Source organism: Stylophora pistillata, chromosome 5 (assembly GCF_964205215.1).
Source record: "Stylophora pistillata chromosome 5, jaStyPist1.2, whole genome shotgun sequence".
Taxonomy (NCBI): domain Eukaryota; kingdom Metazoa; phylum Cnidaria; class Anthozoa; order Scleractinia; family Pocilloporidae; genus Stylophora; species Stylophora pistillata.
In genome coordinates, this window is record NC_142523.1 from 23,687,806 (window position 1) to 23,706,396 (window position 18,591).

Consider the following 18,591-nt stretch of genomic DNA (forward strand, 5'->3'; position numbering starts at 1 on the left):
TCACCCAGCAAATCCTTAGCCTCGTAGCAAGTTTTAATAAAAATCTATGACCTTGTGCCGCTGGTTTATAAAATATTAGCCTCTTAACTTCCCTTTACATAGAATTTTTCGAGCTTTTAAGGAGATCGAAAAACTAGTGATACCGAGTGTAGAAGAATAATAAAATTGAAAGAATCTTTATAAGATTTGCAATTTCATCACAACCATATGAGAAAAGGCAGCTCAAAATACTTGCCTTAGGTGTTGCGTGCAAAGACTGTTTCTTGCGAATCTATATCGAATACTTTTTTGATCGCGCGCGGTGATTAAAGATTTCATGGAAAAGCGAATGTCACGCAGAAGTCAGAAAAAACTTCGCCCGAAGGCAAAGAAGCCGTAGATACAAACGCTCCGTCCGTGGAATGCATGTGATTACAAACTACTTGTCTAAAGTCTTGCGTGAAAAGACTGTCTCTTGCGAATCTATATCGAATACTGATCTGATCGCGCGCGGCGATTAAAGATAACGTTCCGTCCGTGGAATGCATGTGATTACAAATTTAGATTAAGAACTTAATTTCATTTGTTTGGCCGTGGCTTTTCGAAATTGATTAGGGAAAATCTAACGGCTAACAGCAGTAAAAATAGATATTAAAAATAACGAATTATTTAAAAACCTCACTGTAAGAACATTCAGTGCTGTGACTGGTGGATTTTAACAAATGATCATTAATCAATTATAAGTCTTAGATACAGTGAAGTCATGTTTGAACCAAAATGGGACGCCATTACAAACGTAAGACGAACGCGTGCTAGGCAACTACTTAAAAGATCCTACAATAACAAAATTTTCATTTATTTCAAGATTCAAAACAAGAAAGTCAGAAGTCATCGAAACTCGAATGGTTCCCTCATTTGTGCTTTTTTCTTCAATGTCAAATAAAAATAACTGTATGGTAAAAGAGAAATCTAGCAATTGAGTGAAGATAAGTTACGTCTGAAAGTGCGTTGAGATCGACTTTTCATACCAGCACAATGCTAACATGGTCAATTTTCAAGGGAAATTTGCAATTTGAAAGCGCAACAGCAAAGTGAGAATGATACACTGTTCAATAGATCTTTCTTCTCTAAAAGCCATATGGTAAAAGTAGGATTTGAAAAGTAGTTTATCCGTAAACGAATAGAACGTAAGCCTTCTTCGACATTTTCAGCCCTTTTCCTTTATTGTTTGACAATCATTTTCTAATTAGCTTTTAATTTTAGCGCCAGTGTCTCAATAAAAGTCCCGGAGGACATGTCGCTGAATTCTGGGCGATGTATTCCACAATTAAAATTTTAGTTCGGGCTTTCTGGCAGAAATAACGTAATCACTCTATAAGATATTTCAATAGGTAAATTGAATGAAATAAGTGATTATTAAATTATATGTTGATCATTGCAAAATGGTACATCTGGACCAACCGAAAAACAAGTGTAAACCCAAATATTAAATTATTCTGGAAATTTGTGAAGGTTAAATATATGACTGAATGATACATTGCTGTTAAAACAATCCAAGAGAGAAATTTCAGGTTAGATAGAAATGATTCATTGAGTAATGGAGGCGGGGTCCAATTTGTCAATCACGAATCCTCTTACCAATCCATCATAACCATTATAATTTCCAGAGAAAAACAAGTACATTTATCTGAGAAAATATCTTTAGATAACACGTTGTCTAGATTAAAAAATTCCTCCATTTTGGAGACCCCTCAGTTTCTGAAAGTAAGTGGTTGTTTCTATGGTGATTGTAATAGATATTGTGATTGGTAGATTTAGCGGAGAGGACTTAGTATGGCTGGCTGATTTAACTGTCCTATTACAGGTTTCTGATTACAAATATATTAAATGAGGGAAAAATAAAGCAGCTAATGCACTAATCACATTAAGGGAAATTGTCATAGTAGGAAATAGTTATTGATACGTGTTATAATGCATTTTTGAACCTACTTATTAGAATAAAAATGTTTAAAGAGAGAAGAGGTTTTAGTCTACTATTAGATTTCCCATTCTCGGAAAATGCGAAATAGCCGTGCGAGTGCGCTTGCGGGGCCGGACGATTTCTTTCCCGACCAGCTCACGCCAGACTTTCGGACTCTACCAACGTCAGCCTTCATTAAAAGGTTTGTGTGATGGAGGCCGTGCAGTTTACGCTAAAAATGCCCTAAGCTATACGTGATTTACATATCGGAGGTAAATAGTCACACACACTATGAAACAACTACTGATTGATGTTTGTATGTTGTACAAATTACTGAACGGGAATATTCTACACCGTTGCTATTGTTATTATGCTTAGCGATCTGTCGAGGACTATTTCCAATTCCACACTTGTCCTAGGGTCATTTACGAGCAGTCTTGGCACGATCCCTCTATTCTAATTATTTGAACTAGTCACATATTCCACCATCAGGCGCTGTCGTGTCTGCCCCCGTTACTGCTGCCGTTCTTTGTTGCTGTTTTGAAGGGAGTATTAAGCTTAAATCACGTTCTGTCTTTTCATCTCTCTCTTCTACACCAACAAATTCCTCAGAAATCCCAACCTCTTTCCAGGACTCCTCCTTCATTGAAAGCAAGGTTATCCCGGCTTTGTCTAATTTTATGAGGCCATCTTTATTTTTTTTTAAAGTGTCTGTTTTATAGCAGGATGAAAATTGGATGATGAATTTTTGGATATTTGCTTTGTTTTCTTCCTTTTCATAAAATGAGATTAACTTATCTGCACAGTCGCCACAGGGAGAGTAATTGATGGTCAGAATAATTTCAATTCCAAAATGTTCCGCCACTATGTTAACAAATTCGCTATCATCAAGCAGTTTAGCTTCTACATGTTTTTTTCTTGGTGTGGTTTCAAAGCGTTTATTGAAGATGACTTCCTGGTCATTATTTTTGATAGTCGCGATAAGATATGCAACACTTGGCCAAACAGTTCTAGGGATTTTAGTCCTCTTTAAAGTTTCCGAAAATTTTCCTGAAAAAATAAGAAAAAAATTAAGATCAAATCTCAAAAACTGTTTATAAATGCCAACATCAGATCATGAAAAGGACCGCTAGAACAGCAACAGTCCAATGAGATGGAACAAATTCTTTTGACAAGGTAAACAAGGATGAATATGTTGGGGAAGAAAAAGGGAACCGCAAAGTGCTTTGTTAATGAGGAAGCAGACTTTTGTTTAAACCCTGACATTTTCTACCTTTATCTTTTTAATTCTGCTTCCTGGAAACTATCTAGGGGCTACTATATCAACTGAGCTAGAAAGCTCAGCATGTTAAGAATGGGACAATTTAGAGGGTTCCTCTATTTACTTGTGAACAGACTGCTCTATGGTTATGAAGAGCCCATTAAATTTTACCATCCCTCCCATCAGAAGATCTGGTAGTTTATTTGTTAGAACCACCCTACAAGTTTCTTTGGAGCAAGAGTTCGAATTCTGTCGAATCGAAGCGACGTTAAATTTTTCTAGGCTTCTTTGCAACTCACCTGCAAGGATTATAGTTTTAACTGTCAAGCCCCGTTCAAACAGTCATGGTGATCAATGATATCGATAGCTTCAACTCTCATTCACTATCATTGACTATCATGTTTGCCTTCAAAAGGTTGATGATAGTTAACGCGACGAGATCGCGTAATTGTAAACAAATATGGTGCGCTCTGAGTTCAGAAATTTTCGTGGCAATTAAAATTTTAGTGAAGAAGTTACAAGTTGCAGATGATGATAATGAACTACGAGACATTCTGCGAAATTTTCACGGCCATTTTAGTCATTTTTCTTTGTGCCATTTTGGTTTTAGCCCGTTTTTAGCAAAACCGCGCTCGTGCGAACAGCGAAACCTATTACCAACTATCATGTCGAATTTTCACATTTCCAAACTGCATGATAGTCGGTGATAGTACATGACAGTTCGTGTTCAAACGCACGTGATAGTTGAGACTATCAATAACTATTATGACCGTCTAAACGAGGCTTTACCCATCCGTAAGCAAAAATATGATTTACTGGCCGGCGCATTTTTTCACTGTCATTGCAATTATAGGCGAGAATTAATTTAACGCCCCTTCGTTTTTCCCACAGAACTCATTATAGTAGACCGAATTCTCGAGATAAATCGCATATATGAATGAAATCTCGCATTCCGATTGGTTGACGAAACGACGTATTTTGCGTGGAATCTGCGAATTGAAAACGAGTCTATCTGATAGTGTTTGCCACTTGCCGTTAATTGTGGAAAACCCTTTCGAGTCTCTTTAACGCAGAATTTACAAGTCAGCTTATGGATTTTCCTTGAATCGCATAGTTAGATAGAAATAAGAAAAGAAGAAAACAGCAGTAATATCGCACAATGCAATAAAAATAGAAGAAAAAAGAAAGAAAACGGCAATAATATCATTTGCTTTTATCCTGAGCGCTCACCCAGCTTCCGGACCATGTATGGCGAAAGACAAAGCTTTCCATAAAAAGTCTGGATGGTGTCTTTTCGTCCCTCCAAGAAGATGGCTTGCTATCTGATAGTGTTTCGCTTCACTTGTTCGCGGTCAGGATAAAAGCAAACGATATTATTGCCGTTTTCTTTCTTTTTTCTTCTATTTTTATTGCATTGTTCGATATTACTGCTGTTTTCTTTTTTTCTTATTTCTATCTAACTATGCGATTCAAGGAAAATCCATAAGCTGACTTGTGAATTCCGCGTTAAAGAGACTCGAAAGGGTTTTCCACAATTAACGGCAAGTGGCAAATGATAAAAGATGTTAGGACTGACAAACTTATTATCAGGATAATGTTTTGACAAATGTATAGAGCTATTTAAGGACAAATTTAAGGGTGATCGCCAGGCTTCATCTGTTGCTATGGTAACAGTACCGGTGTTAAGGACGCTCTAAAACTCAGTTTTTGAAAGATATCTCAAAAACCAAGAAGGTAGCCTATTTCTTTTTCAAATTTCTTAAACATCATCGCATTCTCTATCCATACACGTGATAAAAATAAAACTATTTAGTAGAACTTGAGTTGTTTAGGAAAATGCTGTTACTAAATGTAAAAAAAATTTGCCAGATAATTTTTCTTGGATCTTTTCACAATTGCGAAATGATGCGTACAAAAAATTGCGAAATAATTTGTACAAAAAAATAAAGGGTAAGCCACCGAGCTAGTTTTCAAATATTAGCTCATCAACTTAGCAAGCTTTATTTCCGCTTTTACTTCGCTGACTCAACGGCTCATCTCAGCAAGGATCGACGAGTCCGCGTCCGCGCGATCAATCGATGCCCCGTGTAGCGAATTGGAAGAAGGGGCTTAAGGTATTCGTTCCGGAAGTGGATTTGCATTGTTTTGTGATCTTATACATTCCTGATAAAAAAAAAAAAAATTCATCATTTGAGGCTCAGACTGCTTACCGCTACGACTGTTGAAAATGTGAGAGTATTTCGGAGAGAATTCTCTTGTTGGAAGTTACTCTTGCGGAGTTCGATTTATGGCGACAAGCAGATTTTGCAGTTGGTGCCAATGCTAGTATTCCATACAGGCCATTGATGCCGAATTTCTCGTACAGAGATTGTAGCGTATCATAAGACAAGCCGGCATCTGCCAGCTTCCGGACCATGTATAGCGAAAGACAAAGCTTTCCATAAAAAGTCTGGATGGTGTCTTTTCGTCCCTCCAAGAAGATGGCTTGATCGAAGGCATCTTTCGGCGATGCACATTTACCATGATTGACCAATTTTTCATGATTAATTTGCAGTGGAGGAGTGAAAAGAATTTGTCTGAGGGCTTTGACGTCTTCCGGAGCAACATGAGCGTCAAACTTAGCAGAAAATAGGGTTTCATATATATCACTCAATTTGTCTGTCTCAGATTTCAGAGTGCTGTTAGGCTGTTTCCGGAGGGCCTTCAGCATGGGTAGACTATCGGCAAAAAGTACTTTCCTTTTGGTTAGATTACACGCAAGCGTCTGGTCTCCATTAAGGAGAAGTCTTGGCGTGTCAAAAACAGAAGCATTGTGACCTATAAGGACCAAGGAATCGACGAATTCTGAAGAGCAAACATCTAAAAAATCCACGAACGATTCAAGGCAGGCTTGTAAGGACTTGGCTGGAACTGGCTCTCCAGCTTTGCATAAAATTCCTTGATCCCCAGAAAACCTTACAGTGATATTATGAATAGCAGTTGCATTACTTGATATAGAGTGCTGAGGAAGAATGTATTCGGAGAATGATTCACGTCCATCATCGGTAATCGCTGAGAGTTGGAGAATTTCAGTTCTTTTTGCCATTTAACTTGTTTCAATATCAAACACGATGAGTTTGTACCTTTTCAGGGGATCAAAGAGTATTTTTTTTTAATGGGGGCCTGACTGCAGAAGGAGTTATTAGTTTTTCATATTGTTTTAGTTCAGTTTCGCAAGTGTTTTTGTTTACTTTCTGCAAGATTTCGTAGTCGTTGGTGCGTTCATTCCCGTTTCCATTTGTGACCGTCGATTGAAATCTGATTAAGCGAAGCTGCTTTCTCCTAATTTTGAAGTCTTCAGTGGATTTTCTTTGTTTGTAAGCTGTTGCCATTTGATCTTGAGTTTCTTGGTAGCTTATGCAGTTGGGCCTAGGGTTTATTCCAGCTTTAATTAATGTTTTGCACACGAATTTGTGACCTTCTTCGTGCCGAGCGACTCCACAAGCTGTTCTTAAATCGCTACTCTCACTTCCTCTATAGCGCTTGATTTTCAGGTTCTTGTAGCTAATGGGTCCATTTAGGGACTCATTTCGCTGTGAGTCCAGGCGGGAGGTTAATTTTGTGGCAACTGTTGGGAATCTTCCTGTATGTTATTCAGGAACGTTCGCGGTCATTTTATTTTATTGGCAACTAAACTCAATAAGAAACAGATCTCAACACTAAGAACTATCCATTTAAATTTTTGCAAAACAAAGTAAGATCTACCGAGCGTCTGTGCTAGTGTGGCGTCGATTTCATATTTCTTTAGCTCTCTAAATAACCCTTTTTTGACCCGTTTCGGCTAGAGTCCTGCCATCCAAACTTTTTCCCTTCTGCTTTCGAGAAGTAAACTTTCCATTTTTGTTTCCTAAACAATCCCTTCCACTGGGAAAGAGTAGAGGTACCCAGCAATACTGAAACGTTCGTGGCGGTCACGTTTGCCTATAATTAGCCCGCGGAGGCGAGTAATTTGCTTGCATATATCCTAGAATCCATTCTCCGCACGGTCAAAAAAACCCTTTCAAACCTTCCTAAATTGCACTTGGAAACCGATATGGCCCAAATCGCTTCACGATTCGTGGGATGTCGGTTTTCGTGTGCAAGTTTACGCGGAATTCTCTCGCTTGTCAGGTGATGAATTTTCCTATACAGGTCACTTGACATATATTTACAATTACGTCGCATGATGGTGAAAATTGTTCTAAATCTCCAACGACGTCACCAATAGTATCTGGGGGTTAGAAAAGGCGAAAACGAACTAACGTGTATGTGTTTTTACTAAAAGCAAAGACTTTTCTGCCATATTTTCACTACCAAATAATGCCAATAAAAGGGTACAAAAGATTTATCACCAAGTTAAGTCAAACTTTTTACTCACTTTCAGCATTTTTCTTCAAGGACAACAGTGTTGCATCATTGTACACCAGCTTCTTAGGATCAAGTGAAATAATATGTTTTTAACAAATTTTCAGTGAGTAGAATTGTTGCAAACAGTGTGCCTGATTCCCAGCCATATCATTAATCCAAAAGTAAGTCTACTTTGATCGAAGAAACAGTCCCATCATACGCTTTCATGATATTAAATTTGGACTACCACTAAAGACAAACTGGACTGCTTTTATTTGATTATTTTTTGCCGAGAACAGGGGAGACCACTGACAGCTTTGCATTAAAAAATTAATATAAATAATAAATAAATAAATTTAGAATTTAAAAGGATACTTGCAATCCCTTGTCACACCAAGTAATCGTCTCTATGAACAAGTTTAGCCTATAGCAAGCCTTTGCTCCTGAAAAACAAAAATAGAATTAAAGGATTGCGAGAGTGATGAAATTTACCTCCTCCTATCATTTTCTTTCTTTTCTTCAGAGGAGGAACTAATGTGGTCTGCAAGCCTTCCAAAAACGTTAAGATGTTGTTACTTTTCCTCTTCCAGTCGAGTTTTCCTCTGACTACGACCAACGAGATAAAAATTTAAGAACTTGAGCTCAGGGTCTCATATTTGCAGTATGGTTGACAAATGCATTTGCGAGAACGTTTGAACTTGACTTTACCTGTTTCTATGGCTTTCAAACAGGTTGGTCTCAACTCGTGAGCAGCTTTGGAGTCCTTTAGTGATTCTTTGTAGTTTCCTGACATAGCAAAATAATATAATAATGATAATAATAATAATGATAATAATAATAATAATAATAAAAATGATAATGATAATTAAGACTTTAAGTGTCAAACCATGTAGCTTGGGAGAAACCCTTGGTAACAAGGCGACACAAACTAATACAAAATACAAAGCTTAGAGGACTAAAATGTCTGCACTAAAACATGAATAATACAAATACAGTCTAGAATGTTTTAAAGATAAAACTGAACAATAGAAGTAACTATTGATAACTGACTTTAGGTAAAAAAAAGCTATTAATTTTACTAATAGGATTTAAGAGTGTCATGTTGAGAAAGGGATTCAACCCTTGCAGCCGGCTTCTATCAAATTAGTTATATCTTTGCCACGAATGCGTCTTTTAAACACATTAAGTGTTTTAGCTGAGCTGTCATCCTTAGACAGTTTTCCCCATAATGTCGGTCCCAAATATCGTAGTGAGTGCCTATCGTACGTAATGGAGTTGTAACTAGGAGTGGAAAAATCAGATTTTCTCGAATTGTACCAGGAGTAATGTCCATTAAAAATATCGCAAATACTACTTGGGCGAAGTCTATCTTTAACTATACAAATTTCCTGGAAACGTCTGTCCACCAAGGTTGGCAGCTTGGCCCTTTCCAGTAGCTGAGAATAACCACCTTGCTTTTCATTGTACACTGCCCTCAAACCTCTTTCTTGTAGTCGCTCAAGTTTGCGAGAGTCAGTAGCTCAGCAAAAGTGCCACACAAGGTGGCAGTATGTAAGGTAAGGTAAGGTAAGGTAAGGTAACACAGCTGTCTTATATAGTTGGAGTTTAGCCTTAATCGGGATTAGCTTCTTACGTCGCACGAGGAAAGCAATTATTTGACTGGCCTTCGTGCACGCTGAGTTTACATGTTCAGAAAAAGTTTAATCTGGAATCTATTGATATCCCTGAAAGTTTGAGAGTTTCCGCGGTCTTAATTTCCTAAGTATTTATGCAGATCTCTGCATCTGTGCTCTCAGAGCCAGTCCCGCTCTTTCTGTAACCGATCTTCAACGTCTGGTATTTCTTAAGGTTCCCAGCCACTAACTTGGACTGCTACCACCTAGTAGTCTGATCCACACTCGCAATTAGGTTTGATGTGACCTCCCCCTGATCATGACTGCTGTGGCATATCTGATGGTCATCCGCATGCATCGATATATCGGTCGATACGCAGAAAGAGAGGTCGTTCTGAAAAATATTCCATAGCGAAGGCCCTCGGGCGGAACCCAGGGGACAGCCTCTATCTACCAGCCTGTACGAACTGACTTCATCTCCCGTTTTGACAGGGCTGTATCTGTTATAAAGGTAACTGTTCAGGATCAGTTCCTCCTGGAAACCATATGCTCTAAGCTTACTCAACAACAATGGCAGATGCAGTGGGTCTAAGGCTTTTGATATGTCTGTGGATAGAATGTTGACAGCGAGTTTGTCGTCCCTTGCCTTTCTTCATTCCTCTTTCAGATTGATTAGTGTAGTTTTGCAGCTGTGAAGTCTACGATATGCGTTAGAAATTTGCATACATGCGGGAGTCGAAATCAGAGGATATTTGCGAACCCAAAAGTTTTTCTAGGATTTTGTTCGCACAATGCGAGGATAGTAATTAGTCAGTAGTTCTCCTTGGAGAGCTTATCGTCTTTTTTAAACACAGCGGTCCAATCACCTCTCTTCCAACCGCTTGGCCACTTACTGTTTCCTATACATGAGCTGAAAGGAGTAGTTGGTGGTTCAGACAACTCCTCAGCTCCGATTTTCAAAACTTTAAGTGGAATGTCGTGGCTTTCTAATGTTCAACGATCTAAGTACAGTGAGAGCTTGTCCTTGCGTAACAAGACTGATATGAATGATCTACTTCCCATTATCGTTCTCCTGCTGAATTTTCAAGACACTTGAGTGATCTTTAAAATCATCCATTGCTTTGCACTCAACCACGTTATTTACAAATCCGTCCGTTAACATTATGTGAGCGTGTTAAGTCTTGATAAAAGCGCTGAGTTTTTCGAATTTATTCTGGACACTAGTAATGTTCAGGTAGGCTGGATAAAAGATTCTTACTTTGATGTTTCCTAAAAAGTCCCAACGGGGCATTTTCAGAAATGATATCTTAATCTTCAAGCTACCGCTCGCAACATTTTCTTGCATACATTTCTCTCGATCTTTTTCCAGTAAATTTATTTCCTCAAGCTCTTCTTACGAAACTTCTGCAAAGAAAACAGACACTCAGTGGTGGTAGACTACCAGATAGTGTTGAAAAATATGACGAGATATCTGGAAACTGTTGGCTTCTGACCAGTTATTGCAGCTACCACACAAGATGGCGTCCTGGTTGTTCCTCGTAGCCTTTGAACATTCGCCGCATGGTATCTTGGCGAAGTCTTCGTTCTTTTAGGACCAGGATTGGGCGCTATATCCCCACAGTGTGCCAACTTAACAAATATCTCAAAGAATATAAAATAAAACATCTCAGCCGTGTATTCTATGGTCTAGTGTGTTGTTACAAACTGAGGCTGCGAGGAAGATTTTGTTAGTGCTGTTTTCATTTACCTTCGGCAGCCCTTTTTTTGCCATCTAACTTTAGGCGATCCCCTGACAAAGCAAGAATAAGCCACTAAATTGTAATGAGATTCATTTAAGGCTTTTTAACAAAGGATAAAGTAATATTTTATATTGAATTCGCCGTTTATCAGTCATTTGTTCATTTAAAGTTGAGTAGTTTTAACCGAGGAATATTCAATGTGTTTTAGTAAATCCGCCATGCGTGAAGAGGCAAGAATTTCTTCGCAGCGCTTAATCTTCAAGGCCGATAAATCTTAGCTAACCTTGTAGATTACATAACAGGCTATTCATTTCCCTAAGATATGGAAACTGAAGATTAAAATCGATGGTAGGGTTTTCACCTATACCCCACCCCACCCCCCCATCTACGCCGTAGGCTACGAGGGGAGAGGGGGAAGGGGTACCGGTCTGCGAAATGGTGGACAGCTATCGTAACCCTTGAACCCAACAAGTCAACAGTGCGGGCCATGGACAGTTTTGTCCATACCATCTCCTCCGATATGATTGGTCGTGACAAAACCAAAAAAAAAACTGATGTGGCAGAGAGGATTGTAACGATCATACTTTTTCTTGCTAGCTTTCTCGTGGTGGCTATGTTGGAATGCGAAAGGCCTAGGGACGGTAGAACAGAATTCGATTTCAAGAGAGGCATGAAATACTTATTCATTTCAGTATTACTATATTACAAATCTAATTTTCGACAGACATGTTATATCTTTTCTCGCACTCTTGCTATGTGTTGCACTTACACGTATTTTGTTCGCAATGTTTTGTTATTATATTCTATTCGTTGCCTGTGAGATGTCTAAAAGACACCTCGTGGTTGGTAGCGACTGATGAAATAAAACTTTTACTTCAATCTCATCTGAAATTTCCTCATGAATGTTAAAGGAAATGTCTCATTCTATAAGTAGCTCTCCAAGAATTGCAGAGAACATACTTCGACTAGCTTCTTTAGCCGCCGGTTGTTTGTTTGCTTAATTTGAAGGACGCCCTCCAGCTTGTTTCACACAAATGCATTTTTGTTCACAATGAGATCGTAGGTTTCACAAAAAGAAAAAAAAAGATCAAATTCTATTCGTTTCCGGTGAGATATCCAAAAGACACCTCGCAGAAACTAGCGACTGATGAAATACAACCTATTTACTTTAATCTCATAAGCAATTCCCACATCAATATTACAGGAAATGTCTCAGACTAGAATTAGTTCTGTGAGTAAAATCCATCTCGCAGAAAGAAGCGACTGATGTGATAACATATTTGCTTTAGTCCCATTTGCAGTTTCCTCTTGAATGTTAAAGGGAATCAAGTATTAGAAGTAGGAGCTTGTGAATTTCAGAGAACACACTTAGACCAGCGTTAGCCCCTGGTTGTCTGTTTGTTTGCTTGATTTGGAGGGCGTCCTCTAGCTTTTTCTCGGAAGGGAAGTATTTAAGATGAGATATCAACACGAAAAGACCGTTTGAGGTCGACATAACTTTTTGTTGATCTTAGTTTTCCTTACTCGATAAGCATTCGTTTGGTTTCAGAGCAGACCCATTTGGGATTAATTTTTTTCAAAGTTCTGGTATGGTTGATATTACCTTTGAATGACCCGAAAGTTTATTTTTGAAAAAAGCTTTCGTCAGACTGTCTTACTTGACAGTCCTTTTTCACAAAGTCACGAAGGAGATATAATTATCCACGAGCTTAAACGAAAAACAAAAGGACCTTTAGGAACACTGAGAAAATTCATGATAGCTGGCAGAATCCATGACGCCATGACTGACCTCAGGGCCTAGGGCAACAAGTCACAACAACAACGGCCGTGCACTTGGACCGAAAACAACGTGCACTCGGATTCTGTTTAGATAAACGTGAGGCCCACGTATCGAGGGTTAGTGTAATATTTTCTTTATTCAAAAGAAAAAAAGAAAATGAACAAATAGTACAACCTCAAATTTACATGATAGGGAATGATTGTGATTTCTCCAACACAGTTCAACCGATGCCATTCAAACTGTTATTTGCGCCAAACTCTTTCTTTGCTACATCAAGTGAGTCGGGTCCCAAGGGCCATAGATATCAGAGACAAAAATGCGGGACTAAAATATGGGGCTACCCTAAGTTTTTAAAAATTGGACCGTGACGCCATGTTTTATGACCTCATAGTATGGAAAAAATTGCCTATGGCCCGGACTGTTCAAGAATGTTCCAGTGTACGAATGGAAATGGAAATGAGCGATGTAAACTGATTTAAAAGTCGCATAAATGTCTTCCTACTTGTTTGCCAAAGATAGAACGCGTCGGAAAAGTGACGAAAAGCCTCTACCATTGGGTTTAATGAGGAAACTACAACAGACAACTCACCCAACTTGAAAACGCAATGTGCCTCTTTCCTGAGAAGCTGTGCTTCGAGTTTCACTAAAAAAAAACATGAAAAGCAAAACTATTTACACATACTTGCAGAGATCTGTTATGAGAAGTTGTTTAAGTCAAGTGATTATACATAACACATCACAGAGAATCGATGCGTCCTTTTTTGTTCTCTAGCTTATGTATTTATATATAACTAACTGCAGATAGTCCTGTTTCGGCCTTCTGGGCCTCATCAGTGCAGGGCTGATGCTAAGATGGAGGAGAACCGAGATGGTCACCCCAAACGACCCAACATTTGTGGTGTTGTCTAAGCCATGCCAGAGTGCTCAAACTAGAGTAAACTAGTGAGCATGCGCATCTGCAACAGCAATGACTCATCCTAGGTGGAGTGCTCAACTTGGTCATGCTCGCTGGTTTACTCTAGTTTGAGCACTCTGGCATGGCTTAGACGATACCACAAAGGTTGGGTCGTTTGGGGTGACCGTCTCGGTTCTCCCCCATCCTAGCATTAGCACTGCACTGATGAGGCCCAGAAGGCCGAAACAGTACTGTCTGCAGTTAGTTATATATATATATATATATATATATATATATATATATAGATATATATATCGCAAGTCGTTAGTGGAACTCTCAGGCCAACAAAGCTGCACCGCGCCAGGAGGATCAATAAAGATTTGCAGTCCAAACCTCGCAGCAAACACGAACGTAGAAAGTTTAAAAATTGCGAGGATGGACAACTTCTGACGTCAAAAATATAAAAAAATATGAATAAAAAACGTTTCGGTCAGAGACCTTCTACAGTTATTTACAACTTTTGAAATAAAAAAAGAGCATTAAATAAGATCGAAGTGCTAATCATTACTTAATTACAGATAACGACTGATGAACTGTTCATTAGTCGTTATCTGTTCCACTAGAGGCTACCTGAAACTTTGACGCTGCCAACATCTCCTTAAGATTTTTGGTTCTACGATAAGCGGGAAAAATCGACTTGGATGGAAGAACCAAAAATCGTAGAACCGAAAATCGTAGAACCAAATATCTTAAGGAGATGTTGGCACCGTCAAAATTTCAGGTAGCCTCCAGTGGAAGGCAGAAAGAAGAAGACGGGGGCTGCTCAAAATGCGGCGGGAGATGCGATCTATGTAAAAATTATTTCATTCAAGTTTCGGGGTTTCTGAGTTCGGCAACCGGCCGCCGATATCCATTTCAGCAAAGGCTGTCTTGTTCGTCACGAAGGGTAATTTATTTAGGTTATAGGGGAAGCCTATAACCCCATATGAAACCCAACGAGGGATCTATTAAAGATACACGACCGGCTTCCCCTACCCTGTCACCTTAAAAATTAAGTTTCCCGGGAGACCACGTCTCCGATCACGTAAATCACATCTTCGATTGCCGTGTTGCCAGCACGGTTGTCCTGATAGTGTAGTGGTCATCACACCTGACCAGTAAACAGGGGGACGTGGGTTAAAATCCCGCTCAGGGTAAATTTTCTTTTCAAACATTTATTCTATTTAAGTATGATTATTTGGGGTGTACAGGGTCAGGGTTTCCCTCGTATACAGAATTTGTATGACTATATAATATATCCTTCTTTTTTCATGCAGTTAAAAATTTCTCTTTTACGCAAGGGAAAATAGAAAAGAACTTGGAACCAAGGATGATTTGCACTGCATATCAAACGTGAGGTCATGACGTCATTTTACGAACCAACATTAGGATCAGCTCCCATTCAGCTTTTCGCTTAGTTGGTAGAGCACTGTACCAGTATCGCAGAGTTCATGAGTTCAAATTTGGAACAGGCCTGCTTAAGTATTGTTCATTACTGCGAAATCGCTTTCGAATTCTTTTCTCAATCCGCAGTTCACTTCTATGATTTTCACAGTCATCGACAGAAGGGTTTTGATACTGAATCACAAACAAGATTTACATTGTAGCTTAAATAAAAATATTGTCTTATCTAGCTTTAAAGAAAAATTTAAAAAAAAGACACAAACCGAACTGAGCATTTTCAATCTTTCCTTTCAGTTCAAGTTTGTCTGCACCCGCGAGGCTCGTAAGTGCGTCTTTGTAACAATATTTAGCTCCTTCGAAGTCTTTCTGCTTAAACTTGACATCACCTTCTCTTTCAAACCCCTCTGCTTCTCCTACTACGAAGGGAAAGAATTAAAAATAAATCATTCTACAGAACACTGAATGCAAATAATTCGGCAGTTCTGGTTTAAAAGGACATGTATGAAGCTCATTGCGGATCTGGCCATGTTGAATTAACTAATCATGTCTTGGTAAAATGTACTTTTTTGTTGCTACAAAATAAACTCAGCAACTGGGAAACTAGCTGACCTGGAAAAAATTCAGTAAACGTCGAGCAATTACAGCTGTCGAACCGCTCGGAGGGAAGTTATGGTATCATGTATTTTTGAAAACTACTGTTGCTCTAGTCTAATATAATGTATGATAATAGTACCTAATCAGCAGCTGAACAGGTATTATCACGTGATCAAGTTATGTCACTCCTTTCTACAGAATTGACGGGAAACGAACAATAACTGCCTAACACTATTATTTGCAAGCGCGTCAATCGTTCTTTAAGGCTAATTTATGTATAAAAATGACGGAGGTTTCTTCAAGGAGAGTTTTAAAACTTCTCAATTCATGATTCCTTGAGTTTCACGATTTTTTCCTAAGGAATGCTAAAATATAGTTATTACTGATGATGATTATTATTTATTACCTTTGGCGATAGAGTTACAGTAATAATTTAAACTACAAAATAATCGAAGTGATAGCCCCTTGGTACTCACCAACACAGCCAAAGCCCTTTTATGAGAACAAACAAGCGACAGTGTACTGGGATGTCCCGGTTTATGCGGATCACACAGAAGTGCACGCGAATCGAGTATACGCGAGGATTGTGGACAAGGAAAATCCCCCTGGGTTGAGAATAGAGAACAGAAAGAGAAGTATAAAACTCTCAAGTACGCCCCACTACGTTGGGAGTTGAGGCAGGAATACCCGGGGTACAAGATCAACCAAGTGAACGTTATAATCGATGCTTTGGGGGGCTACTCCAATGAGCTGTACAGTCGTGTTAGGGATTTGCTAGGAGCAGAACGAAGTAGAGAATGCCTGAGAAGGATGCCGAAGTCCGTGCTGAGTAGAAGCTTAAACATTGCGAGATCTTTCAAGGTCTTGAGCTGAACAATATACTCGCAACATTAGGAACTTTTAGGGTTTTGTTCATTTATTTATTTAACGGCTTTCTTTTAACTAGAATTTGAAGTTGATTTATGTATGACATTTTAAATAGTATATCATACACAGAACTAGCCAGGGTTCGCTGCCTGGCTTTAGTGGTTTTTTTCTTTTTTTAATCTGGCATCCAGATGTGTAGAGCTGCCATGATAATAATAATAATAATAATAATAATAATAATAATAATAATAATAATTTCAATGATCTGAGCAGTGAAATATACAAATTTCACAACGAAGCCGTTTAGTTTGGTCTGTTTATAGCAGTCAAGTTTCGTTGTGATCTTGATAATGTTCGATCGTTAACTGTTTGTTTTCGAGTGTTTTTGCTGATTAACATCAAAAATTCCGGCTTTAATTCCTTATTTTTGTGTTGCTTGTTTTTTAACTGAGTCTTTTTGAAGCGTCACTAAAATAACGAGGTTAAGAATCGACGAGAACTTTGAGCACTTCGCTACCTTGGAACTTACACTGCAAACTCGACTTAATGGTTTCATTTAAGCTTTCTTTCAAGTCAAATCAATAGATTTTGGCTTTTAGGTAAGACATTGTTTTGAAATGCTGTTTAATGTCCCTTGTGCTAATGTATTTGCTATAATAAACAAAGAAGGCATTGGCAATAATTATTTTATTGTCAGCCTTGTTTTCATGTTTGCAGTATTTTTTAAAATAAACGAGTATACAAAAAAACTGGGAAAGCTACACTTACACGATTGATATCAAGTGAATTTGTAAAGTATTTCACATAACCGAGTCCATTTTGGCCGAACCTATCACCTCTTGAGCTCTCTTTAAAGTCATATAGTTACGTAATTGCCGTTTTTCTAACGCTTTGGTAAAATTAATTTAGTGGCGTACTGCCATTAATTTCCTCATGACAGGACGGAAACGCGTGCACTGTAAGTACCTCCTGTTGTCCCACACTAAGCCTTAGTAAAGTTTTTTAAGGCTTTGTATGGGACAACGAGAGGTACTTACAGTGCACGCGTTTTCCGTCCTGTCATGCCCGTTTCCTTATTTTTCCAACACACTTGAAGCTGTAACAGTATAGGCCTTGCTAAGTGATCGATAGGCTTTTAGTTGAGCAATGCCAAAACGAATGATTGTATAGCTTCACTATTGTTTGTGCAGCATATATAGTTGGTTGTTCCCTTTTTATCACTGAAAATCATTCAAATTATAACCAGTAGTGTTTAAGTCACTTAGCAACTGCTCCCTATCTCCACTTTATTTCCCCAGAAACATTCAAGATTTCTGCCATACATTTTCAATACACAAAAATAGATTCCGTTGGAGAAACACAGTTTTCTAATGGAAAAATGCAAAATTATATTCGTAACACCTTACCGGCCTCTGGAATGTTTCTCTGACCGGACTTGAAACGAATACCACTGTGATGAACAGGAGGCGTATATGAGTAAGTTGGCAATGTTCTCCGTGAGAGAGAAGGCTCCACTGTCACTAGAATAAAACGCCTTGGTTGTGAAGGCAACCATATCGGTATTGGAGGCCACCCTATTGGCACAGAAAAGAGTTTAATTTTCAACTCATTTTATTATTGTTATTATTATTTTTATTATTATCATCATAATTATATTTGCTATTACATTTGAAACTACAGCAATTTATTAAAAATGGTAGAGAAAAAAAGAAACAGATTGGAAAAAAAAAAAACCATTAAAGCTTGTAAGGTTAAGTTCCCTCTCAAGTATTACAAGATAGATAAGGCTAGACAACAGAAATAGTAACTAAAGATGATTTGGAAATACTGTTAAACTGTACCGTTTACAGAGAAGCCTCCATGCCTGGACCAGGGAAGAACCTGGTTGTTGATGCCACTGCGATGAAAAGGCATGGCCCAAGAGTTAGTTGCTGCAATGCGTCTTGAGAGAAAAGACCTCATTGATGCAGGCAGCCAAACTAGTATTGGAGGCAAATGCATTTGCATTCTAGGCGACGCTCTTGACACAGAAAAGATAAACGACATCGCTGCTTGACTAAACCAGAATTGCACCAACTGGGATCCTCAAGTGCAT

General features: G+C 38.5%; 1 protein-coding gene across 1 annotated transcript; it reads right to left on the reverse strand.

Annotated features, from left to right (window-relative positions):
- Positions 1-2,229: 2,229 nt before the first annotated feature.
- On the reverse strand, positions 2,230-18,477 carry LOC148730917 (uncharacterized). The gene is made up of 9 exons (XM_088759616.1): positions 18,338-18,477; positions 17,903-18,070; positions 15,299-15,451; positions 13,287-13,340; positions 10,926-10,967; positions 8,274-8,351; positions 7,941-8,008; positions 7,597-7,645; positions 2,230-2,989 (listed from the first exon to the last, which is right to left on the reverse strand). Exons 1-9 carry the CDS (start codon positions 18,456-18,458, stop codon positions 2,409-2,411), a joined length of 1,314 nt encoding a protein of 437 aa, XP_088615742.1. The 5' UTR covers positions 18,459-18,477; the 3' UTR covers positions 2,230-2,408.
- Positions 18,478-18,591: the final 114 nt, after the last annotated feature.

Coding starts and splice junctions, on each gene's coding strand:
- LOC148730917 (XM_088759616.1), bottom strand. CDS start 18,458: ATGAGGTCTTTTCTCTCAAGACGCATTGCAGCAACTAACTCTTGGGCC. Junction 10,968..13,286: donor ACATTGCGTTTTCAAGTTGG/GTGAGTTGTCTG, acceptor TTGCTTTGTCAG/GGGATCGCCTAAAGTTAGAT. Junction 8,009..8,273: donor TTTGAAAGCCATAGAAACAG/GTAAAGTCAAGT, acceptor TTTGTTTTTCAG/GAGCAAAGGCTTGCTATAGG.